Genomic DNA, 27,419 nt, shown 5'->3' on the forward strand with positions numbered 1-27,419 from the left:
TGGTTTTCTCCGAGTGCAACAATGATAGACAGACATCATTTGGACAAAATATAGAGTATTAACCTCCGTTGCTCAGCCAAATGCCTTCCTGCTACGTCCTGTTATCACGGAGTTACAGGCGATAAACGATTTTTGATGGTCACAAGTAGGGACTGTTCGTTATTTATTTAAGGGGCTACCGGAGGAGTTTTGGGAGCATTAGTCCAAAAAGACGTGACCCTCCCTCGCCAGCAATACATTTTTCTATGACCCTCCAAAGTGATTAGGAAAAAATCACTGTCAACTTTTTCCGGGTTTATCGCCTACTGTATTTTAACGTTTTCACATATTTGACCATAAGCCGTTTATCATCACGAAACCAAACTACAAAGGCGAACACTAACAGGGGGAATTAATTGGGCATGAATCATGCTGAACGCTATTTCGCTACCTTAGAATAATAAGGTTCTATCTGCGTTTTGAGTAGGTACAACCGGGACGATTGAAACGGGGACGAATGAAACATTCCGGTTTTCTCTGAGTGCAACGATGATAGACAGTCATCATTTGGACAAAACATGGAGCATATTAACCTCCGTTGCTCAGCCAAATGCCTTCCTGTTACGTCCTGGTATCACGGAGTTACAAGTGATAAACGATTTTTGATGGTCACAAGTTTACTTCATTAGCGGTTTATTTTTTTGGATTATTAAAGAGTGTTTTTCATTTAAAGGTTTGACTTCGTGCTTATTCAGTAGAGCATTTAGTGCTCTCCCCAATCCCAGACGTTCACATTGCATGTTTGTTTGTAATGGATGCAACCGCGAGATAGGCTATGCGTTTGACAATGAGTTGTTAACAGAACCAAGACATATAGCCCAGCAGCAATCTAGGGACTGATCGTTATTTATTGAAGGGGCCAATTTTGAGTGCTTCAGTTGGAAGTTGCATGACCCTCTCTTGCCTGCTAGAAATTGTTCAATGACCCTCTGACAGAATTGTTAAAAAAGACATGACCCTCCCCTGCCAATTGTCTTCCGCCCGCGCCACAGCCACACACTTTGTGATAACGTTCTTAAATCAATCTTTCCCGTGAGCTTACATGCTACCAGTCCTTCCTTTTCAAATGTGTTGCGCCTGTTTGCACAATTTCACAAATAATCATATGTGATTAATAGTATGACAAATAATCCCTGTGCACGGGGACCGAAACAATGCATGCCAACTTTTTCCGTGTTTATCACGTATTTTAACTTTCCCCGCTGTCTTGCCGTTTTAATGTTTTCCCGTAGAATATCCCATATTTTAATACTCTCATAACAGCCCTGCCATCGGGCCTGTCTCTGTGTTGCCCTGTTGCTACCCCTTGCCCTTCCAACGAAACAGATGTCTTCAAATCATCGTTTTCCTTGCTTGAAGGCGAACTTAGAGTGATGTTAACCTATTTAAGTTTAACGGCGCGATTGTCGTGAGAGCACGATTCATTGGCGCTTGCATGTTCGGCCTTATGTCTACGTGCGCACCTGAGGCTACTCAGCTGCAAGAGAAATAATTTCCCCTGTTTGTATGTTCACTGAAAGTTGGCCTACCATAACTTACCAACTCTGCACTGTAGACTGGCTATTTATATTTTTCTGTGAAATAAGCAAATGTATTTGTTCAACTTTATGAAGCAGAATTATGCATAGGGTACTTGGAACATAATACATTTGACAAAGGACAGATGAATGTTGCTAGTGACAAAATATTAACTTTCAGTGTTTTACGATGTCTTTGTCATGGGGAAGTGTTTTTCCCCATGCATTTATTCTAGGTTACTGTCAGTGACTGCTGTGAGAGAAGCGGGTTCTGTGTTTCGTTCATGTCAGTGACTGACGCGAGAGAAGCGGGGTCTGTGTTGTGTTGTGTTGCGTTGCGTTAATTTATTTTCATTGGGCATACCGTGCCGTGCCATCCACAGCTCTTCAGTTCTGACAAAGCCAAAATTACTCATTTTGAAACAATGAGTGCAGGAAGCGCGTTTGTATGGTTATATTGCTTGACGGGGGGGTGTCCCAAGCAGCTTTCAGCCATAAGGCTACTTTGAGAACATTTCAATTCACCCGACACTAATATTCAAAATGTTGAAAACTATACTAAATACTAAACAAAGATACTACATCAATCCGTATGTTTCATTGGGCTACTAGGCTATTTGTTTTGCCTTGATTCATTTAGGCTAGGCCTTTTTATTCAGGGGCCGTATTCACAAAGAATTTTAAGGCTAAAAGTAGCTCCTAACTGGCGAATTTAGGAGCAACTCCTAAAAATAATGGGCGTGTCACTCCTAACTTTAGGACTCCTAATTTTTTCACAAAAAGTAATTCACGAAGCATTTTAGACCTAAAAGTAGCACCTAAGTCTGGGACAGCTTAAGTCGAGAGGACTCCTAACTCACTAAGACCTATTCATAAACAGCTTTTTTGTGGCATTTTACGTTGCGATGTTTTGAAATAGCCTATGCGCAACAGGAGCTTCCAATCGCAAGGGAACAATTTTGCATTCATAAAAGGGATGCAATAACGCCACCAACAACAACCAAAACTACTCATTGTTAACATGTAAATGAAATGTAACGTTTCATTGTGAATCAAATTAAAATGTTCTCCTCTTTGCAAACGTAGCCTAGGGATATGGTGACAGATTAATTTAATAATGTTGCAAAGGTAGGCTACTGCATCAATCCATAGGCCTATGTTTCATTAGGCTACTAAGCTATTTGTTTTGCCTTAACTCTTTATTCATTTAGGCTAGGCCTTTTTATTCAGTTATTAATCATCTTCCGTCCTTCACACTACTTGTGTAGCGCACGCATTCTCCGACCTGTCACCTGTCAGTCATCATCGGAAGAGAGGTGTTTGGAATTCCCGCGTTACAATCGTCAGCCAATCAAGGTGGTCACTTCAGTCAAGCTCGTGCATGAGTAATGACGTCATCCATAGCCACGAAGACTCACTCCTAGTTTAGGAGTTGTCTGAAAGGCTTTGTGAATAACTTTTAAGAGAAAACTCCAATCTAAAATCTTTAAGTGCGATTTAGGAGTAGCCTACTCCTAGTAGTAAGATAAAAGCCTTTGTGAATAGCCTACGGCCCCAGTTATTCATCATCTTCCGTCCTTGTGTAGCGCACGCATTCTGAGACCTGTCACTCATCATCGTAAGGGAGGTGTTTGGAATCATGCCCGCGTTACAATCATCAGCCAATCAAGGTGGTCACGCTTGCCCATTTACCCAAATTAATGGTCGAATATTACTGATGATCATTGTTATTTAAGAACATGCAGTGTGCGTAGGGTACCAAAAACATCTTGCTCGTAAAAAAGCATAACGCACATTCTGGCGGGTCTGTTATTTACTGTAGGCTGCGCAAACCACATGCCTTTATTTTGGGCAAGCCTGCATTCATTCATTCATTCAACCTTATTTATTCTCGGAGGGTCATTGAGGGAAGCCCTCATTTTCAATGAAGCCGAAATTACAGAAGCGAAGCAAAGCGCTCCACAAACAAGACAACATTCGAGGCCTTCTGTTGAAGAATTTTATATAAAGCCTGCGCTGACAGTAATCCTCCTGCCCCTGATAGGCCTACCACAGCTGTGGATAGTGTGGAATGTTCAAGTAATAACACAATCCAATGTGTGTCTCAATTGTCCCCCGCTGACCACCTCACACATTTCTCTAGATTTTGCAACGAACTTACATGACACAATGCCATAAAATATGCCAGTTTTAGGACACAGAATAATGTTTGTAATGATACCAGGTAGGCCAGGTATTGTCGAAGGTGCATGGTGAAGTGAAATTCTTACTTTGGAAAACAAACATTTGCCGATATCATTGCCGATCATCAGAATATTGCAACAGATTCTGTGTTCTGGACTGTAGGTAACTTGTTAAGCCAGTGGTTCTCAAACTTTTATTTCATTCCCCACTTTGATCAAGGGGCATGACTGATTATAGTGGAGATAACGTGTTATCCCGAGGCTTTTGCAAGTCAGCATCTTCGACGGTAGTCTATTCAAAATATAAGTTTTCGATGTCCCAAACGGAGAGCCATACTTTATTGTTTTTAACGATCTCTATGCTACTCACAAAAATGTAGGCATGGGGACATGATGAAGTAGGTTATCCAACTGTCGTGTGTTAAATTATTGTGATTACGAGCCAGTGGTTTTCAAACATTATGCGTGACTCGGACATCTAACTAAATGCAACAGGCTCATATCGTCCTCGCATTCGCAAAATGAGGACCAGTGTTTTGTCAAATTGCAAATAGCTATTCGTTTTAACTATTTTTTTTATGATAGTAGCCTATACAAAAAGCACTTCATACTATCTTAATCTTGGAATATGGGGAGGGAAGTGGCGCGTCTGCAGTCTGCCAAATATGAATGTAATTCTGCGGCATAAAGCAGATGTAATTGTTTATTGTACATAAAAATAAAAATGACATGTCAAGCAGTCAATTGACTACATTGCAGTCAAGAAGTAGGGCAAATTAATTTACGAAACCAAAACGTGGGTCATAGTTGTCTAAGCTTCTATTGCGTAGCCTGTTAAAAACGTCGCCAGATATTATTAAATCGGCAACAACATTGTTTTCTGCAGAAGCCTACCCAAGGCTACAGATTAATTCTGAACAGTTATTTCTCTACTGGCTCAATTATCACACTACTGTTTTGATTTGCGTACACTGTAAAAAATAATAAGTAATGGTTACTTGAAAAAAGGGTGGAAACTCGTTGCCTAATAAGTTAAGTAAACAAAACTTTTCTCTTCCAAGTTATGTTTACTTGATGTCTACAAGTAATGCTTACTTAGAAGAAGTTATCCTTACTTAAGACTTTAAAGTTCTGGTTACTTACTTCCAACTAGTAAAGTTTACTTCATGCCCTCAAGTAAAGCTTACTTGAAACAAAGTTGTATTTACTACTGTTAAATGAGTTACCCTTACTTTAAGTTGTAAAGGGTACTTTATGTTGGATAGTAAAGTTTACTTGCAGAATATACACAAATAGTTGGCACTAGATAGATAACTAGTGTGTAGATTAGATAACTTTATTGTCATTTTGCAGAGTACAAGTACAAAGACAACAAAATGCAGTTTGCATCTAACTAGAAGTGCAAAAAAAGCAGAAAAATGCAATCTGATATACAAAGACAGGTGGTGCATAGACAGGATAAGAAATATGCGGTGTAAACAGTAGTATACAGTTGGTTTACAGAAGGTGGTTTAGAGTAATATAAATTAGGTATAAATATGTGCAGTGTATTAGCAGAATAAATATGGATATTCGGTATGAACCATATAGACATATATGTACAGTATACAGCTATGTGCAGTGTGGTAACAGTACTGTAGTGCAGAAACAGTAACATTATAACAGTAGTAAGAATACGTGTATGTGCAGGATGAATAGTATGAAGAGCAGTAGAAAATGCCAGGTATAAGTGTAATTACAGTATGTACATTTGTAAATAAATAGAACACTATGGGTGGAATAGGGTAGTGCAATTGTCCGCGGGGGTTGGGTGTCCCCCGTCAAGGTTTCCATGGTCATGGTGGACACCTCAACAGGCACAGGCAAGGAGGAATTTGGCGGGGGCTTAGTTGGTTGGTTGTCACCGGGATGCAGAGCTAGAGTTCAGTAGGGTGACAGCCGCAGGAAAGAAGTTTCCTCTGAACCTGCTGGTTTGGGTGCAGAGAGACCTGTAACGCCTCCCAGAGGGGAGTGGGGTGAACAGTCTGTGGTTGAGGTGAGAACAGTCTCTGATGATACTGCGCGCCTTACGCAAGCATCACTTGCCCTGGATGGCCTTGATGGAGGGGAGTGAGGAACCGGTGATGCGTTGGCCAGTTTTCACCACCCTCTGCAGTTTTTTTCGGCCGTATTCTGGTGTAACCTCCATGTTTCAATCAGTAGTGTTTGAGCAACTGACCTCTGACTTCACATCCAAACAAGCACAACTTACATGTCCAGTTCATTGCTCTGCATTTTCAGTTTTCCAACTGCAAAAAGAAAAAGAGGGCAAAATTATTATCAATATGCATCTATTGGCCATGTTTAACAGCTGATTAAGTTTATCACATTAAATGTTAATTTAAATTATTTCTCCAGAGACCTAATTAATACTGTTAAGCTAAAAATATTATGATTTGGCAACTTAATTTTCTCTATTGCTTCAGGCCTAGTACATTTATCACAATAGAATTTAAAATGTCAATCATACGTTGGAATTATATGGATGCCATTTTGCACCTCAATAACGGCACATTCGTTCAAATTCCACACACTGCAACCTACAGTAAGTCCTCTTGCTAAATCACAACGAAAGATTTTAGATAAAAGACCATGGCTTTCTCAGTCAGTAAGGTTATGAGTCCAATTATCCTAATTGTTTTATCAATACAGTAGGAATATCGACGTAAACCATACACAGTTTAATCTTTACACGTTTTGAATCAACTTAGCATGCTAGCAAGCGTTTCTCATGAGAAAACGTTAGAACTAAACTTCATTAAGAGAGCTCATGAAGACAACTGCTATTGGCAAATTTATACAGCCTAGTTCTAGACCCCAGGCGCCACCACTTCCTCATAACTTCGATAACATAAAAAATATCAAAGGGCTTGAATACCTAGAATATTTGTTTTCTGCTCTGCATGGTCTGAGGCAGTGTTAACAAAGATCTTTGGTGTTAACTCGCATAGAAGCTAGCTGCTATCAGTTAGCTGCAAACTGTTAGCAGCTAGCGCATATATCGGCCACTTAGCAAGTTGAACTTAACATTACCCCAGCTGTTAATGAAACCGAATGTACAGTTTTGCACAAATGCTGTTAGTTCAACCTATACTGTAAACATTTGACACATTAATACATACTGTAAACTTACCGGACAGAGCAAGTCACTGGTGAAGCTGCGTTACACTCCCATCCCAAAAGTCAGCACCACCGTAACACTGCCGACCGTTGGCTGTGGAATCCAGAATGCTCCCTCTGCTAACTGTGCGCGTGTGCACTGCGTGAGTCCAGTTTACTCAGGTCTGAGTTGTGAAGCTTACTCGTGTATCTCAAGTTTTAGACCCCATTGTTGCAAGTTCGGCACATTACTAATGTTACTCTAGTAAGAACACTAGGTCAGCCTATAGTAAGTAAAGTATACTTGTGTTACTGCAGTAAGATGTAGTGTCATTTTTTACAGTGTAGTTGCGTTAACCCCAACACTGACAATAATGTAGACAGCAAATTTCGATTTCGATTTTCGTGTAGTCAAGCCTTAAGCCATACCCAAGTAGCCTAAATCGAGGTAATGTTTAATTATGCATGATTTATTTTGTTATTGAATTCGTAGGCTGGGATTACTCTCGGCAGCAATTATGTAAGGGACGGCAGGCAGAGCGATGTACAGTGGCAGAGCGACGCACAGTGGCTGAAAGTGGTACTAAAGCTTCACGCAGCTTCACGCCGCGTAATGCGCGAATGAAGTGGTCATTTGAAAGCGATGCCCACTGTATATTGAACTCACTCAGATAAGAAGAACCCTGAGAGAGGACAACCTTTTCTAGTATCTTTGACAGAAAAGGTAATTTAGAAATAGGCCTATAATTCTTCAGGTCACTGGGCTCAAGGCTAGGTTTCTTCAGTAAAGGTTGCACAATTGCACGTTTAAAACCTGAGGGGACCACTCCATTGGTTAGTGAGTAATTATGGTCAATACAAGAGGGCAGATGATGGTAAAAACTTCTTTAAAAAGGCGTGCAGGTAAAACATCTAAGTGGCAGGATGTAGATTTCATATGGAGACCACCTCAGAAAGCTGGGAGGAAGATATATCTTGGTCAGACGGAGCGGTTTGCAGCCAGCGTCCCCATTGCTAAGCGACCAAAATAATAGACGTGTGTAGATGTGTGTAGGCCATACTCTGCTAGGTTTTAGTAAAGCATGGTTTAATGGAATACCTGTTCCATATGGTCTTGCGTGCAAGCAGATTCCTTCAAATGCCCCATTGACTAACAAAATACCGATGCGCTGTTTGAAGTTGCGCTGCTTGCTGTTAAAGGGAATGAGAGATGTCATTCTCATTGGTTTAAATGATGTTACTGTATGCCCAAAACACACCCCTGTCTGATTAAGACACATAGGAACGCCTTGTTGCGCCATACGCCCGATGTTTGATAACAAAACTCCCAATGTGGACTGAACAAGCCACTAAATTTAATGAAGCTATTCGCTAGTGACCATTCGTTTTAGATCGCTAAAGTAGGGGCCTTAGAGTTTGTCGTTTTTCCATAATACTATTTAGTTTTAAAGGGATCCTTATATTTTAGCTGACATGAATATTCCATTTTTAGCTCAATTTCAAGTAACCTGTTTCAACCTTGATTTTGTTCAGTTTGGATGAACGATCAATACTTTAGCTCAGCCTCTTCAAAACTGAGCTTCAGTTATTTCTAGATATATTAAAATTATCAAATATAGTAACCAAGAGGATTAACATTGTTTATGGAATGTTGTGTTATTGAGAATTGCCAATTGTAATTCTTTTTCATATTTTCACTTTTTGTGTTTTTCTTTTCTTTTTTGTCTTCAGCTTCCAGTGTACAGCAACTCAGCAGCAGAAATTTCAGTCACTGTGAACATGAGAAATTTTGATCAGCTGATTGCTAAAAAAACACCTCTGAGCCACCATTACGTTACAGTCATCATTGGAGATTGTGACAATAATGTGGTGTTCTTCCAGAAACTCTCGTAAGATTGCGTTTGAAAAATATTTGTGGAGTTGTAGCAGTTGACAGTTGTGTTGTTGAAAAAATGCAAGCTAGACTGCACAGACAAACTATACTGTGCAAACTGTATGCTAACAAATATGTGTTTTTTTATTTTCAGTGATACTGTTTTTATGAAATCAGGAACTTGGTCAAGGAAAATTTGCATTGCAAGGGCTGCCAAAGGAGGGGAAATCAGCGTAAACTTAATAAGCTCTGAATATGGTCAGTTCTCTGTGGGTGTGTTCTGATGAGTGAAGAGGGTGTGACAGACAGAACCAGCAAGTTGATTAGCTAGCTAGCCAGCTAGTTGGCTATCCAGTTACTTGTCTTTATATCAGGACTGGCACTCCTCAAATTAAGAAATTAAGCCTAGGATTAAATGTCTAAGCTATTCATCTATCTATAAAGCAAGAAGCGTCTGTGTGTGTGTCTGTGGCACGGATATCTCGCTGACCGTTTGTCAGACTGATTTCAAACGTGGCAGGTGTCTTGCTACGGGCATGAGTAAGTGCAGTGCCAAATTTGACGTTGCTTGAATAAGAAATGTAAAATATATCGTTAAATATATCGGTAAAAGAATCACACATTGGCTTTCGCCGCTAGCCACTCCCCCTCACTTCGCCCAAATCGCTGTTTTCTGTTACCATCACCTGTCCCAAACTGAAAATCAGTGTAATACAAACTTCACTTCCCTGCCATGTATCTGCACCATTAAAAGTTGGTTGATTAATTTGGCAACCCAAGAATATACCTGCCGGCTGAGCTAGCTAGGGTGCATTTTGCTTAAGCCGCTTTCAGACATACACTGGAATCCAGATGGCACGCGGGTGGGCTGCATGTATGAACACAAATGTCTGAATTATTTGGTCTAGACATCACCCGGGTCTTACCCTACCAGGCCCCTAGTACTAAGTCTGGAGGTTACGCGGGTGAACGTATGTCTGAACACAGAAGGGTAAGACGCGGGTAAATTCACACCTTTGCTGTGCAAAACTGATGGTGTCCACTTGCTTTACCTATAGTTTATAACATCCATTAATTTTTGTCCATGAAAGACTGGTACTAATTTGCAAAGACGGGAAGTTCCGATGGAGGCTACTGTTCTGTGTATTATGCACCAACCACAATAAAGTTGATTTTATATTGGACGTTGGATACTCGACACATTCGAAAAATCCATTTAGCACTGGGTACGAGGGACAAACCCAATGTGTCAAACCAATTTCGATATGTTTATGCATATAACTAGGGCTGTCAAACGATTATTTTTGTCTTAATCGCGATTAATCTCTGAATTTCTTTAGTTAATCGCAATTACTCGCATATTTTATCACATGATTAAAATTCTATTATTTTGCATTTCAGAGCTTTCCAGAAGTCCATAAGAACAATGTAAAGAAATTATTAGCAGTGTATCTTGATTGGGAATCAAATGAATGCAAAGAAAGTTAGTTTATGAATTAACTTAAGGGCAGCCGTGGCCTACAGGTTAGCACTTCAGACTTGTAACCGGAGGGTTGCCGGTTCGAACCCCGATCAGTAGGCACGGCTGAAGTGCCCTTGAGCAAGGCACCTAACCCCTCACTGCTCCCCGAGCGCCGCTGTTGTTGCAGGCAGCTCACTGCGCCGGGATTAGTGTGTGCTTCACCTCACTGTGTGCTCACTGTGCGCTGAGTGTGTTGCACTAATTCACGGATTGGGATAAAAGCAGAGACCAAATTTCCCTCACGGGATCAAAAGAGTATACTTATATATACTTATACTTAACTTTAAGACATATTTAATTATTTCAACCTCCTCCCCTTACTTAAACCACCCGGAATATTTACTTCAGGTATGAACAAGTCCCACCCGAACTATATCCGTGTATGAAGGCCATGTTTAAACACTTGAGTCCATTTGAGATCCGGACCTAATTACGACAATCAGAGATAACATATAAGCCGATTAACCCTATCTTAAATTTCAAGGTGAAACTCGCACCTCACAAACTCGCGAAAGGGAGAGAATTGTCAGTTGCTCACCGACACCGGATTCCCTCTTTGATGGTATAATAATCTAAGCAGTGGCGGGCGATTAGGTTTCAATCCTTGATACTTGATGAGAGACCTGCAGGCTCTAGTGAACCACCCAGAAAAACAATTGTAACCACACTGACATCACCCTAAAATTAGGCTCTCTACCTCTTGTGACAACTCGTGTTTACAATCATACACATCTGGCAGATCTAGCTTTGAAATAGATGACGATTGAAAACTCATGAAAACGCACAATCTGGACATTTTATCATAACTCAGCTGGTTTGGGTGGAATCAGTGACGCATGCACGTCAGGTCAAAACCAGGCCATTTATTTTCGTGGGTTTATCGGTGGCAGTCTTGCCAGGTCTTGTTAGGGCACCACACGCCAGGTCAAAACATTAGAAAGAGTAGGCCTAACTGATCACCGTGCTGAGGAGGGAGTTCCATCTCCACCACGAGTCGCGTTTGCAAGAGGGCACGTCCTTGCCAGAGTGCCGAATATGTCGGTGATAGCGACACAGACGTTACCGATCAAGAGGAGGAGGAATAATGGAGCCTGACAGCAGTAGAAAGGTGATTTTGTGAACAGAAAAACTATATTTATCTTTTTATTTTAAATTGTAAAAAAAACGTGCTGTCAACAACTAAGCAGACATCCATAGACCAGGACATAAGGCTATTACATTTGCAAAGGCTGCAGATAGCCTACCGATAGTTTCAATTGTAGATAGGCCTATATTCTTTAAAGTTAATAGCAGTCTCCTCACATTCCTTCTCATTTTGGATTTAAAACGCACAACAGTGCATTAGATTAGGCTATAATTTAAATGGACATTTAAATGCTATTTTCCTCTTTCCATTTCACAAACTTTAGCCAACTATAGGCTACAGTATGGCGCATTATCGTTTATCTTTTGGCTAATTGGCTTGTTCTGATATTTATTCATTTCATGTTCTTACAACATAAACAAATGTTGCAAAATCTCACACTTTTTTCCCTTTCCACTTTGTGCAGTAATTTCATTCATTCCAATCGGAGGAAAGAAAGACACATGCAGTTTCCTTGTTTAATTAATTTGGTAGTCTTATTATCTGCTAGGCTATAAGCCTAATGCAAAACCATTTTCTGATATTTTGTATAGATTGGCTATATGAAGATATCGATAGGCATATACAGGGCGCCCAATGCGTGAGCCCATTATGCGTTCACTCCAGCGAGAGTGAAATCAATGTTATAGATAGATAGATAAATAGATACTTTATTGATCCCCAAGGGGAAATTCAAGGTCTCAGTAGCATACAGACATCACACACAACATGCACTTACAGCAGAAAAAGTCATTTATGTATATAAATATAAAAAAACTCCACTGCACAATATTTTTTTTTCAGGAAACACAGGACGAGATGTAATCCACCCTATGTAATCCACCAAGTACAAGCGCGTACCAAGAGAATGTACTTGACCTTAGTAATGTAGTTGATACAGTGGAGTTTTCAGGTGAGCACCCTCCCTTGATTGGCGATCCAAAGGACACATCATCAGTAGTACACCTCAGGCTTCATTGGATGTTTCGGCCATTATAACTTACTCGGCTGAGGAAGGCCCTACGGGGGTGATCAAGTCCCCGCAGTTTATCCCCCCAATCACCCAATCAAGCCAGAGCCCAATAGGAGTCTTGTCTCTTTATCCACAGCCACTGCTGTCTCAGCTGCCTCAGACATTGCTTTGATGTCTTGGCGCAGCTGATGATGGTAGGGAGTTAGAAGCAGTCCGTTTGTTTTCCAGGGTGGCTGCGAGGATCTTAAGGATTTGGTTGTGCCGCCAGGTGTAACGTCCCTGGGTGAGGCCGACTCTACACCCGGTCTGTACACTGCAAAAACTGCTAATCTAACAAAATCTAACCTTAAGTGTTATTAATCTTATATCAAGATAAAAAAACTAGTTGGTATTGTTTTCAGTATAAAGAGACTTACCTAGCGCTTTCTTGTGAAATCATTTGACTTAATTTAAAAACAATTTGACTTATTTTAAGACATCTCATCTTGAAAACAAGCAAATTTGTCTGCCAGTGCGTTAAGCAAATTTGTCTGCCAGTGCGTTGAGCAAATTTGTCTTGATAAGACTCCTTAAAATAAGTTAAAGTCTTCTTAAATTAAGTCAAAATGATCTTTTGAGAGGGTGCTAGGTCTTTTCATACTAAAAACAATACCAAATAGATTTTTTAATCTTAATATAAGATCAATAACACTTGGTTAGAATTCATTTTTTGCAGTGTATGTGCTTGAGGGAACCTGCCCTGGATCTTCACCCACCCACTGATGGAGATTGCTAGGTGTTGGAGGAATGTCTTATGTAGCCCTGATGATGAAGCTGATTCGCTTCGCTTCCATGCTCCTCATTCCTTCCAGTTGATACTCCTTCTCTCCACACTCTCCCAACGTGTCCATTGTCCCTGTTTACTAAGGGAAACTGCTTTGGCCCAGCGTGTTGCTTTCTCCTGACGGTCTATTTCCTCCACCACCAATTTCCTCCATTCTGGTGCCGTGGCTGTATTCCAGGCTGGCAGCTTAGTTGTTAGCCTGAGGTCCCCCCTTCCCTGCTGGACATGCCCCACTATGTCCTCAAGTCTGAGAGCGGCTGCTGCCTCCTCCACCACACTGGCTGGTCTCCATTCGGGCCTGCCACCAATGTTGGTGCGTTGTTCCTCACCATCGCATCACCATTGAGTCTTATTTTAGCACACTTGCAATTCCTCTGTGAAACTGCTGAGAGGGGACCTCAACAATGGTAAGGGGCCATAGCACTCTGGGAAGAAGGCCAAACTGTAAACACCAGGCCTTCAACCTTCCAGGCAGCTGAGTGTTGTTGGTGGCCTGGAGCCCACTTCTGATTTCCTTCCGTAGCTGTTGTATCTGCTCTTTATCCTTCAGCAGTTTCCTGGTACATGGAGCAGTGGTGGTCAGAGTAGTGATATCATCCATAAAGGCTCTGAGGGGAGGAAGGTGTGTGCCTGAGTTAAGCCGCTTCCCACCCACTACCCATTTTGACACCCAGATGATGACCTCCATTGCCATTGTAAAGGCCAGGGGTGAGATGGTGTATCCTTCCATGATGCCAACTTCCAAGGATTGCCATGACGTGGTAAAATCAGCTGTGGTAAAGCAGAACTGCAGGTCTTGGAAGTAGGATTTGACCAGGGTTGTAATGGTGTCCGGAATGTGGAAGAAAGTGAAGGAGGCCCACAGGAGTTCATGGGGCACTGATCCAAAGGCATTAGCAAGGTCTAAGAAGACAACATGGAGGTCCTTTCTCCTGGCCTTTGTGGTCTTGATCTGATACCAGATCATGCTAGAGTGTTCTAAGCATCCAGAAAAACCTGAGATTCCAGCTTTCTGTACCGATGTATCAATGTACTTATTTCTTTGAAGGTATTCGGACATCCTTTTACCAATGACGCTGAAGAAGATTTTACCCTCTACATTTGGTAAGGATATTGGCCGAAACTGGCTGATGTTCTCTGCATTCTTCTCCATTGGGATCAGGACCTCTCTGCCCTACGCCACACTTTGGGCACCCTCTTCCTCTGCCACACTGTTCTCATGAGCTTCCAAAGACACCTCAGGACATCTTATACACCTTGTATGGGACTCCATTAGGTCCTGGGGCTGATGCCGCCCTTGGGTGTTGTACTGCCTTTTCCACCTCTCTCCAGGTCGGAGAACCAGTCTCCATCTGGTGTTCTGGGGAGTTGATTGGTGGGATGTCTGGAGGAATGGTCACCTGTTCATGCCGTCTTGGATCAGAGTGTGTCATTTTCAGGTGATCTTCCAGGTCTTTCCTTTTTGCCTTCAGAGCTCCACATTTCTCTCTAATGAAAAGGCTTTTTAGAAACTTGAAGGGGTCTTTGTAGAACTGTGTTCTAGATCTTTCTTTTTTCCATCTGCGTTTCCGTAGGTCTTCTGCTCTGCGGAGGGATTTCAATCGGTTTTTAATGTCAACCTGAAGCACTTCAATGTCTTTCTTTTCCCCCTCCAAGGCTTTCTTCCACTGTTTCCGAAGTTGCCTCCTCTGTTGGATGAGTCGCTTGATCTCTTGTTGCCTTCTAGAGGTTGGCACAGTTGGAGACTTTTTCCGGCCTTCCCCTTCTTGTATACCAAAGCGTTCTGGTCCATACTGGTGGATGATGTCCCCCATATTCTCCAACTTCTTTTCCACTGTACCTTTAAGTTGCTCTAAGGTCAGGGACAAATTGCTGTCGATTGCTTCCCATTGTTTTTTGTCAGCCGCAGCTGGCCATTTCACACGGTCTGTGCCCGACCAGCCTCCTCTCGGTCGTGGGTCTGGAAAGTTGGGTGGGATTCTCTAATGTTGCCATCTCTGTGCTTGAGGGTACTTCCTCCATGGCAGTGGTGCTGACGCACTGCAAGCTGTGGTTTGGGTCCGGTTGCTGTGCATCATTCGACTGACTTGACTCCTTTGGCAGAAGGTAGTCAATGCGAGGCCCCTTTCCCTGGTTTCCCAAACACTTTCTCTTCCCCTGATGAATCCTCAACCCATGGTATGATGTAACTTTGTAGTCGATTCCGGTCCAGGGTCTGTTACCATAGTGTCCATCGATGAGTCTTCTTGCGCCCTTGCTCTCGCAGAGGGTATTTTCTTCTGTTGTGTTTTCGTAGCCATAGTGGGTGTTTCCATAAGCTAACAAACTCTGGAAACTACAGCCAGCTGCCAGTAGAGACAGTAGAAGATAAAAAATACTAAATACTAAATATACTAAAAAAACTAAATATTTGACATAGTATGCTTAAGGATGATCAAGCATGAGGCGCTTACAGTGATAGGGCAGGGACTGACCCTGTAGTTCCTTATGCATGGTAAGGTGCTCTATGAGAGTGAGTGTCATGGTGATTGTGCAAATAAGTAAGTCCAACAGTGCAAGAATAACGTCTAGAGACCAGCATAAAATAAATATGGACATATAAGAGAATAATATAGACAAGTAATATAAAAACTATATCAGTGCAAGAATAGGTTGAGGTAACAGCCATTGGTCAAGTATTAAATAATAAGTATTAAGTACAGCCACAATCCAGGCTGTGGGAGGGAGGGGATATGCATATGTGCTAATATAGCATGTAAATAGTGTAGCAGTAAAACAGTAGGCTAGTGGACAGTACGTACACAAACATGGAGAAAGTGGAGAGGCAGACAGACTATGCAGAGAAGTCTATCTCTCCTCTACCCTTAAGTGAAGCATTGAACAGTTCAATGGCCCTAGGGACAAATGACTTCCTCAGTCTGTTAGTTGTGCATGACGGTGAGCGAAGTCTCCAGCTGATCAAGCTCTTCTGCTTTGTAATAGTGCTGTGAAGTGGATGACATTCATTGTCCAAGATGTTTGTTCAGGGTCCTTTTGTCTGATATTGAAGTAGTGCACTCCACTTCGGCTCCCACGACAGAGCCAGCTTTTCTTATCAGCCTGTCTAGTCGCACAGCATTCTTTTTCTTTGTGCTTCCTCCCCAGCATACCACAGCATAGAAGAGGGTGCTGGCAACAACAGACTGGTAAAACATCCTGAGGAGCTGACATTGAAGGACCGCAGCCTCCTTAGGAAGTACAGCCTACTCTGCCCTTTCTTGTAGAGTGCTTCAGTATTGGCTGACCAGTCCAGTTTATTGTCCAGGTGTAAGCCCAGATACTTGTAGGTGTTTACCACCTCCACATTGACCACATCAATGGAGACTGGTAGCAGAGCGGGCTTAGACCTGCGGAAATCCACCACCATCTCCTTGGTCTTCGAAGTGTTGAGTTGAAGGTGGTTGAGTTTGCACCATTGCCCAAAATCCTCCACCAGGCTCCTGTACTCCTCTTGCTCGTCCCTGATACACCCCACAATTGCAGTATCGTCAGAGAACTTCTGCATGTGGCATTACTCAGTGTTGTAGCAGAAGTCAGATGTGTATAGGGTGAACAGGACTGGAGAGAGCACAGTTCCCTGTTGCCTGCTGATCACAGTGTCAATGAGACAGTTCTTCAGTCTGATGAACTGTGGCCGCTCGGTCAGGTAATTTGTAATCCAGGATACCAGGTAAGCGTCCACACTCATCTGCAAGAGCTTGTCTCCCAGTCTGAGGGGTTGGATGGTGTTAAAAGCACTTGAGAAATCAAAGAACATGATTCTCACAGCACTTTTCCCCTTGTCTAGGTGAGAATGTGTCCTGTGTAGGAGATAAGTGATGGCATCATCCACGCCCACTTTCTCCTGGTATGCAAACTGTAGCAGGTCTAGTGCATGGCGTACCTGGGGTCTGAGTATGCACAAGACCAGTCGCTCCATTGTTTTCATCACATGTGATGTTAGAGCAACAGGCCTGTAGTCATTAAGCTCACTTGGGTGTGGCTTCTTAGGGACGGGGGTGAGACATGATTTCTTCTACAGTGTTGGGACTCGTCCGAGACGGAGACTAAGGTTGAAGATGTGTTTCAGTGGCTCCCCCAGTTCAGCAGCACAGACCTTGAGCTGTTCCTATTGAGAAGGGTCTTGACATTGCTGGTTATCCAAGGCTTGTTGTTTGGAAAGCAGCGTACAGTTCTCGTGGGAACAACAATGCTGTGTCATCACCATAGGCTATTTGCTACGATATTTACCTCTGTTACAACAAGTCATGACTTATGCCCATTCAACTTTTAACATAGGCTATAGGCCTACAACAGTCTAATTTTGCGTGCCAATTCAAAGACCTGTTATTTCCATTTTTGGATTTGGTTTGGTTTTCCTTGTGCAGACATAGCGCTGACACCACTACCCCTTAACCCTTAGAACCCGATTGACGCAAAGTGCATCAAAAAACACAACCTTTCTTCTCTGTTACATTGCTCCGGAACTGTTCATCTCAGCGAGATGAAACCTTTATAGTGTGACAGGGCAGAAGTGGGGCTTTCCAACGAGACCACACATTTGTCTGTACGATCAAGTATGACATTTTAAAAAAATCATGAAATTAAATCAAATTGCATCATATTTACAGCCTATACTTCTCTGCGTTCACCTGCGCACCCATCACTCTCGTTTGAATTACTCGCGAACCCATGATCGCATAGATATGGCAAGCATATCAGATGAAAGAGGGGACACAGGGCTATCCATTGGTACCATGTCTATCGATCCTTCTGGCTTATAAAAACAGACGAAGTGACTGCAAAATAATAACGTCATGTACACAAACCAACGCTGCACACCCATTACTCTCGTTTAAATTACTCGCAGACCTGTGATCGGATAGATATGCCACACATGTCAGATGAAAGAGGAGACTCAGAGCTATCATTTGATACTAAGTACATCCTTCTGGGTTATAAAACAGACGAAGTGACAGCAAAATAATAACTTCATATAGCTTGACTTACCCCACGTTTGTATGTTTTTGTGGCAAAGCATGTTTATAATCCAACGCTATTGTGTGTTTCTCTATGGCAAAGCATGTTCATAATCCGGTTTTGAGATCCTAGCAAATTCCTGCATGGCATCCAATTCAAGGCTCACATTGCATCCCAATTTGTTCAACAAGGAAACACCTTTTTTGCCTTTACTTTGTTTATGGCAATGCAGTAAAAAGTTGAGAATCATTATGAGTGCTAACACGCAAACTCGGGTCAAGTCAGGTCAGATCAGTTTGTGTCACAGATAGATAGATAGATAGATCTGGATAGCCTAGACTCTGCTGAAAAAAACAATATATAATATGTGTGTGTGGCCCTTACAATGACCAGAATAAATCCTTATGAATAAAGGTAGTGAAAATGCCCTAAAAACAGCTTAGGGTTCTAAGGGTTAATTGCATGTCTCTTTATTTGATAACACTAAATCATGATTTATGAATGTGAGTAAAGCCCTCCCTGATGAACTTAATGCTTTTTATGCTCGCTTTGACATGAAAAACACAGACTATCTTGCACTAGCTGCAGCATGTGAAGCAAATGAGGATGCACCTTTCTGTGTCTCTGAGGTTGATGTGAGCAATGCCTTTAGGAGGGTTAATTGTAGAAAAGCTGCTGGACCGGATGGAATTTCTAACAGGGTTTTGAAATCCTGCGCTGCTCAGTTAGCTCCTGTGTTCACTTATATCTTTAACACATCATTGGTTCAAGAGACAGTTCCTACTCACCTCAAGCAGTCTGTTATTGTTCCAGTACCGAAAAACAAAAGTCCATCATGTCTGAATGACTACCGCCCAGTAGCCCTGACGTCTACAGTGATGAAGTGTTTTGAGAAGCTTGTGAAAAACATTATCTGCTCATCCCTCCCTACCTTCTTCGACCCCTTCCAATTTGCTTACAGAGCCAACAGGTCTACAGAGAATGCCATCTCAAACCTCATGCACACCACCTTAACTCACCTGGAGGAGGGGAATGGGAATTATGTGAGGATGCTGTTCATTGACTTTAGTTCAGCATTCAACACGATAGTACCTCTCACCTTGGTCACAAAGATGAAGGCCTTATGACTGAACACCACCCTGTGTCCCTGGATATTTGACTTCCTCACCAACCGTTCACAAGTGGTTAGAGTGGGGGGTCTGACATCTGACTCATTAACCATCAGCACTGGTGCTCCCCAAGGCTGTGTTTTGAGTCCACTGCTGTACAACATCTACACACATGACTGCAAAGCCAACAGTAGTCATACCTCCATCATCAAGTTTGCAGATGACACAGTGATCTTGGGCCTGATTAGTAACAACAATGAACAGCTCTACTTGGATCAGGTTGACGAGGTGGCACAGTGGTTTCAATCTAACAGCTTGACACTAAATATCAATAAAACCAAGGAAATGGTAGTGGATTACAGAAGGCAGCAGCAGAACTACAGTTACACCCCACTAATGATCAGCGGGCAACCTGTAGAGAGAGTCACAAGTTTTAAATACCTTGGTGTCCACATTACTGAAGACTTAACATGGACTGTTAACACTCTATGTTCTGAAGAAGTCTAGACAACGACTCTACTTCCTTCGTCAGCTAAGGAAATTCAAAGTTTCTACATCCATCATGAAGGCCTTCTACACTTCAGCGGTTGAGAGTGTTCTAACTGGTAGCATTAACACCTGGTATGGGAACTCCACAGTTAGAAATTGTAGTACTCTGCAGAGAGTAGTGCGCTCAGCTGAACGTACTATAAGAACTCAACTCCCTGCTCTACAAGATATCTATTCCAGAAGAGTACTCCTAAGAGCCCAAAAGATTCTGAAGGACTCCTCATCCTAACAATGGATTATTCCTACCGCTGAAATCAAGAAGACGCCTATGTAGTCACAAAGCCCGAACTGAGATACGCAGGAGAAGTTTTTATCCCCAGGCCATCCGAACTCTGAACTCACACTATATCTGACTTTCTCCAACTTTTGCACATCTCCATAGAACTTTTTATTTAATATTTTTGATTTATCCTCCATCTATCCATGTCCTTGATTGCCTAGCCTTTCTGCCCCCATCCCCACACACACAAAAAACACACACACTTACATCATCACTGTCATCATCACTGTCATCACCTCACACACATACAGTGCAAGAACAGGTTGAGGTAATAGGGTTATAGCCATTCATTTCAGTATTGTAGCAGAAGCCTGACCGCAGTCATTGATCATGTGTGCTAATATATCATGAAAAACAGTGTAGCAGTAAAACAGTAGTGAAAACATTATGCTGTGTACATTAAAACAGTAGTAAAACTGTTTAAAACTACTGTGTAAAACAGTAGTAAAACAGTAGTAAAGCAGTAGTAGGCAGTCAGTACTCAAACATGGAGAGGGTGGAGAGGCAGACAGACTAAGCAGAGAAGTCTATCTCTCCTCTTCCCTTTAGTGAGGCATTGAACAGTTCAATGGCCCTAGGAACAAATGATTTCCTCAGCCTTTCAGTTGTGCATGGCAGTGAGCGAAGTCTCCAGCTGATCAAGCTCTTTTGGTTTTTGATAGTGCTGTAGAGCGGATGACATTCATTGTCCAAGATGTTGATCAGTTTGTTTAGGGTCCTTTTGTCAGATATTGAAGTGATGCACTACATTGCACACTGCCCTCTCCCCACATACACAGCACACTATCCCATCTCCCCTGTCATCCCCCCAACACACACACCAAGACCCCTGGTAGTTGGGTTAGCCCCTTGAGCCGTGGATCTGCCCAAGGTTTCTTCCTTGGTAAGGGAGTTTTTCCTTGCCCCTGTTGCTCTTGGGTGCTCCTTGTTGGTGCCCCCTCCCAATCCCAATCCTCCCCCACCTTTTTTATGCAGCCCTTGCCACTTAATCTACTAAACCCCTCTTCTACTGCACTTTTTACCCCCCCCCCCCCGTAAATGCACAAATAGGCTGACACCAGACATAATTTCACTGCATTTCACTTCACTTCCAGTAACTATATGCATGTGACAATAAACTTCCTTGTATCCTTGTATCAGTGGCGTAGCCAGAAATGTTCCAATGGAACACAAGAAAAAAACGGGTGGGCAAAGGCAATTTGATTGAACATGAGAGGCCTATATTAGAAACACCATACAAACATTAATCATAGGCATGTTATATTTATGACATAAAAATGGAATTTATTGAATGCATTTGATCACAGCTGACAAATTACGTAGAAACATTTTCAACTGGAGCAAATGCATGAAGCTTCGGCGCGTCACATGAAACACAATTGAGTCAATTGACCATTGGACAACTGCAAAGCCTTACCATCGGCATGAAAAGTGAAACTTATTGAACGAATTTCATCATAGCTGACGAATTACGAAGTCGGCTAAACATTTTAAACTGCATGAACCCAGCATCGGCGCGTCACATAAAACACAAATTGAAGCAACAGATTGACCATTGGACTACTGATGCAAATGCTAAGACTGCTAAGACTTTTGATAGGCTTGCTACATTTATGATATAAAAAGTGGAATATGAACGCATTTCATCACAGTTGATAATCACACAGAAACTTTTTAAACAGAGCTGCCGGCTGTTAGAAGAAAGTTTCTCGTAACTGCTTCCTTAATTAAATTAAAGCTAATCAGGCGGTAATATTGTGGAAACAACTGAAAAAACGTTGGGTAAATATGTTGTCCATAGCATACTGGTGCGCATAGACTCAAAGCGGCAAAAGCCGATGCTCCTTGTTGGTGCCCCCCCAATCCCAATCCTCCCCCACCTTTCTTATCCAGCCCTTGCCACTTAATCTACTAAACCCCTCTTCTACTGCACTTTTTACCCCCCCTCCCCCATAAATGCACAAATAGGCTGACACCAGACATAATTTCACTGCATTTCTTACTTCCAGTAACTATATGCATGTGACAATAAATGTCCTTGTATCCTTGTATCCTAACCCTGCTTACAAGACAGACAGATAGATAGATAGATAAAAAAATTTATCCCCGCAGGGGAAATTCAGATGTCCAGCAGCTGTGTGTTGTCTACCAACAAGCATTCACACTGCAAAACACTCATAAAAACAGTTACAAAAATAAAATAAAAGAGTCCCAAAACAAGCTACTATCATTAGTAGTAAATAATTAATACTCTTCAAGCAGGTCCGTTATGTACTCTTATGGCGGCCGGAACAAATGACCTCCTGAATCTCTCAGTCCTGCAGCTCATGGAGAGGAGTCGGTCACTGCGGCTGCTTTGCTGGGCAACCACAGTGTCATGCAGCGGGTGGCTCCTGTTACTGAGGATGGATTTCATCATGCTCTTCATTCTGAGGTCACGTGAGAATCACACGTGAAGCCGGACAATTGAAAGTAGAAGTCAAGTCAAGTCAAGTCAGTTTTATTTTTAAAGCGCATTTAACATGCACAGAGTGCAACCCAAAGCGCTCCACAAATAAGACACATAACAAAAAGACAAAAGATGCCGGATGGAGCGGCGTAGTCGCCAGCGTGCCCGTGACATCAAGACAGACAAAAAACAAATTAACAAATAAAAAGTTTTAAAAAAATCAATTTCAAAACAGAAAAAAAATCATCAAAGTCAAAGTCAAAGTCAGCTTTATTGTCAATTTCTTCACATGTTCCAGACATACAAAGAGATCGAAATTACGTTTCTCACTATCCCACGGTGAAGACAAGACATATTTTACCAATTTAAGTCCACAGACAAACATAACATTCAAGTAAACAAAAAAGTAAGTAAATAAGAGGGCACATATAATAATGAAAAAAAATAAGAGCAGCAAAATTTGGTTGAAATTGTGCATAGACAGTCAATAAAATACTAGTGCAAAGTCAGGCCAATAAAAGGCTTGTGTAGTTCTGTTTGACCTAAGTAAGAAAGAAAGTGACATAGTGGTGCAAGTTATGTAAGAGCAGCAGATGTGTTGTGTTTTCAGGACAACAACAAGTTGTAAAGTGTACAAGTGTGCAAGTGTGCAAGTGGAGTAGTGCACGCGGCCATTGTGGGTCCAATGTCCAGGATGTTATGTAGCTGAGGGTGGAGGGGGGAGAGGAGGGAGAGAGTTCAGCATCCTTACAGCTTGGTGTATGAAGCTGTTGGTGAGTCTGGTAGTGCGGGAGCGCAGGCTTCTGTACCTCTTCCCAGAGGGCAGTAGATCGAACAGATTGTGAGCGGGGTGACTTGCATCACTCACAATTTTGGTCGCCTTGCGGGTGAGGTGGGTGGTGTAAATGTCCTTCAGGGAGGGGAGTGAAGCACCAATAATCCTTCCAGCTGTGTTCACTATGCGCTGCAGGGCTTTCCTGTTGTATTCAGTGCAGCTTCCGCCCCACACAGCGATACAGCTGGAGAGGATGCTCTCAATGGTGCCTCGGTAGAATGTGGTCATGATGGCTGGTGGAGCACTTGCTCGCCTGAGTTTCCGCAGGAAGTACAGGCGGCGCTGAGCTCTCTTCGCCAGTGATGCAGTGTTGGTGGTCCAGGAGAGGTCTTCGCTGATGTGCACCCCCAGGAATTTGGTGCTGCTCGCTCTCTCTCTCGATCATGTTAAATTAGTCCAATTTCCAAACCAGCTGAAAATGTCCAAGGGCAATGATGACCCGTGTGAAAACTGCGCACAGCTGTGACTTCACAACCGATGCAACGCCAACAAAGTTCTTTATAACTGACCAACCCGGAGAATTCACTGGCAGTTTGGAGAGCACTGGAAGAACAATTTGTTGTTTGTTGTTTCATGGTTGACGCTGTCATCAGAGTTCCTTAGCACTCAATCCAGACTCCAGGCACCTAATGGTAGATGCTAGCATGGCAGCTCGCATGTCAGCCGCAGCTCGGTGGTCGTGGCAGCTGCAGATCTCTTGCAGATTAACGTTAGGCACCCTTGCTGAGCAATCCGGATGAATGAGGGACTTCAGAGACATAAGGCAGGCTAGCCAAGGCGCTCATCAGCCCAATGGAAGCTGGTTAACGTTAACTTGACGTTGATGGTGTCAGCAGAGTTTGTTAATCAGAAAAAAGGACTAAGAATAACACAAAAACGATCGAAAATAACATAAATCAAGAGTGATTACATTTAACTAGAAAAATAAATACAAAAAATTAACAGAACATTACAGAAAATCAAACAAAAACATGATGCCAGACGGAGCGGCGTGTCTCGCCAGCGTAGAACCCACTGTACCTTCAGTCTCCGGGTGAGCTGTTCAAAATCGGCAGCACCCCCCCCCCCCCCCCCCCCATCAGAGTTGCAATTGGGCTTCGGCAGTTTTAATTTGGGAATCTCTGGCCTAGCCTATTCTGGAAGCGAACCAGGCCATCCGGTAATAGGCAGCCAATTTTACAAATGCTTTTAAACTTTTGAATAGGATAGATCAACTCTTATATCAAGATAAAAAAAACTAGTTTGTATTGTTTTCCTAGCGCTTTCTCGTGAAATCATTTATGAACAATTCAGACTACATGTTATTCAAAAACGGCAATAAACAAAGCACTTGATCTCTGAGAAAAAGGCATCTTTTTTCTTTTTCATCTCACACACACGAAACATACTGTATTGGCCCGAATATGAGACAAAAAGGCCTTAGTTTTTGAGGTACCTTCACCCGAGGTAGAACAAAACACAACCATGTTTTTTTTATATCGTTGATATGTCTAGTTTATTAAATGGATTGTTGTATAAAAATATTGTACTACACAACAAGTTTTTTTGGATGGTATTTGAATCCTCCCCAAAACCGGAAATTATTGTTGTTAGCTTTAGCTTTGATATTTTGTTTGTGAATGACATAATTAGCATATTTGTAAATATTAATGAATCATCATCTGTCTATAATATGTTTACTATCATGTCAACATAGCAACAGCACAGTAACAATGTTTTAATTGGCTACATGTTATGGCGGCAATGATAATGCTCCTTGGACGCACATATTCACCCTTGGCAGTAAACGGGTTAAAGGCTGGCAGGCCTCATTTTTGTTTTGTATCAGAGATTGTTGAATGGCTTGCAAATGCTTTGTTGTTGCCTTTTATATGCTGTCTATTTTCTTATTAATTAATTAACTTTCAATAATGCATGCCCTATGATTTTTATTTGAAGTTGGACTAGATATTCACCAAAGAGTTAGTGTTTTCTACTCTGCAAAACCATTTGGAGTTGGAAACTCTGGCCGTGAGAGTTCTCTGTCCTCAATTTCGAAAGGAACCAGTATGACTGTGGATGACCCAGTAGAAGTCATCAGTCAAGATCACAGAGCACAGACCACAACTCTCACAAACAATGTGAACTGCACAGATGCTTTACATAAAGGTAAATGAAATGTATTATTATTAAAGGTATAACATATTTTCTATTTTACCCCAGAAAAAAAATGTGCTCTGTGAAAAATTTTGCACGTTAGCAAGTAAGGCACCGTTTATGAAATGTTTTGTATTATCTCCAGGTGCTTGATTTAAATTGTTGTCAATTGTCAAAACATAATGCATGGGAATAACAGCATAAAGTAGTTTTGACTTTTTAGGTCTTGTTTTTTTTTTTTTTTTTCGATAATAAGTCAGCTAACAGTCTTTGCTATGCCTTAGTTAGCTAAGTATAACATATCTTAGCAACAGTGCACATGCAACCCATTTCCACCTTGTGTTTACTGTGTCCATACTGCACATCCCGTTATATAGAATATTCACACACAATGATGATGGTGAGGCCATACTCAGGGCCATGCTCTCCCATTCACGTGCAAATATTTTTTGTGCCTCCAGTTACATCCATTAGCGTTTTGAACAAGGCCTTATATTCTTCCTTAGGCTCTATGATCACGCCTGCAGCACTTCAGATCAAAGGTGGCCTCATGAAAGACTTATAATGTATTTAACATAGAATTTTTCATTACCCTGTGAATGGCCTTAATATTAGGGATGTTCTGATCGATCGGCAGTCAACTATTATCGGCAGATATTCATTCCAAATAGTTTGAGCAGCAACAATGCTGCAGCAACAATGCAAGCAAAAGCAGCAACAATGACTGCACACATCTGGCAGCTCTACATGGTATACTAGAAAAACAACAAATATGCTAAAGAGCTCAACAGTCACCGCCCACTCAGGTTCTGGAGGTAACAATCTAATTCAGTGGTTCTCAAAGTGTGGGGCAGGCCCCACTAGTAGGGAATGGAGACATGACAGGTGGGGCGCCACAAGCTGACAGAAATGTGTCTTTTTTTGTTATCTTCTTCTTTATTAATGCCTTTCTTTTTTGACAAGGAAGATCATAACATACATACCACACATAAACATAGGCATCATAAACAGGCCTACATATAAATGAAATCACCATCAGATCCAGGGGACTGAGGCGGGAAATGTAACGTGAAACAAAAATGTGACAATAATATTTTAACGTTATCATTTTGCTGGGTGATGGTCAGGTGGGGGTTGAAGTGGGGAATGACAGGAAAAGTTTGAGAACCACTGATCTAATTTGTTAACACCTGGGGCCGTATTCACAAAAAAAATCTTAAGATAAATCTTTAGTAGATTCCTAAGAAAAAAAATAAGAAGTTCTTAATGTTCTTATATGCTATTCACCAATATGTTCTTAAGAACTGTCGTATGTCTTAGGAACTTCTTTGTTTTCTCACTTAAGAACTTCTTAGATAAGAAAGGCCTGCATCATTCGTCAACAGTGTTAATACTTTTAAACGATGAAACCACGTTTCAATGACAGAGTAGACACACACCTTTCATTGCCATTCATAGTCTGTATAAAGTGCCATTTGAATCTGACTAGCGAATTATCTGCTACAAATGTAACGTTAGTTTTGTTTACAAGTGGCAACAAGTTGTTAAGGGGGTAAAGCCATGCCTACAACAGCACTCTCGTTAAAGAGATACCAGGCAAGCCTGATGCTTTTTCTCTACGAAACTCCCCCAACCGTCTGTACTTGTCGATACGTGTGCGAGCCCTCGCTCAGTCTGAAGCTCTTTTCCTTTTCTTTGCATCTTCCGTCAAGAGTTTTCGCTGCTTATTCGCTGGCTCTGCCATTATACACACGTTTGCAACAATCGCTAGCGTTTCGTTAGCCTACCTCTGTGCTGGGGATGCAGGATGTAAACTGATCCTGCTTCTCGCGACACTTTGTGAGACTGAAGGTCGGCGGGTAAGATAAACCG

The 27,419-nt window shown here is 41.9% G+C and overlaps 1 protein-coding gene and 1 long non-coding RNA gene across 2 annotated transcripts in view; one reads left to right on the forward strand and one right to left on the reverse strand.

Moving 5' to 3' along the window:
- hfm1 (helicase for meiosis 1) overlaps nucleotides 1-27,419 on the forward strand; it is a 361,977-nt gene that overhangs the window by 246,403 nt on the left and 88,155 nt on the right. Inside the window, exons 26-28 of the mRNA XM_042091457.1 lie at nucleotides 8,609-8,766; nucleotides 8,905-9,008; nucleotides 25,350-25,559. Coding sequence (XP_041947391.1) covers nucleotides 8,609-8,766; nucleotides 8,905-9,008; nucleotides 25,350-25,559 — 472 coding nt within the window. The remainder of the gene's footprint in view (nucleotides 1-8,608; nucleotides 8,767-8,904; nucleotides 9,009-25,349; nucleotides 25,560-27,419) is intronic.
- On the reverse strand, nucleotides 5,915-7,000 carry LOC121714041. Its single transcript, XR_006033019.1, has 2 exons — nucleotides 6,912-7,000; nucleotides 5,915-6,027 (listed from the first exon to the last, which is right to left on the reverse strand). It is a non-coding gene; the product is annotated as an uncharacterized LOC121714041 (long non-coding RNA).

This window comes from Alosa sapidissima, chromosome 1 (genome assembly GCF_018492685.1).
Source record: "Alosa sapidissima isolate fAloSap1 chromosome 1, fAloSap1.pri, whole genome shotgun sequence".
Lineage (NCBI taxonomy): Eukaryota > Metazoa > Chordata > Actinopteri > Clupeiformes > Clupeidae > Alosa > Alosa sapidissima.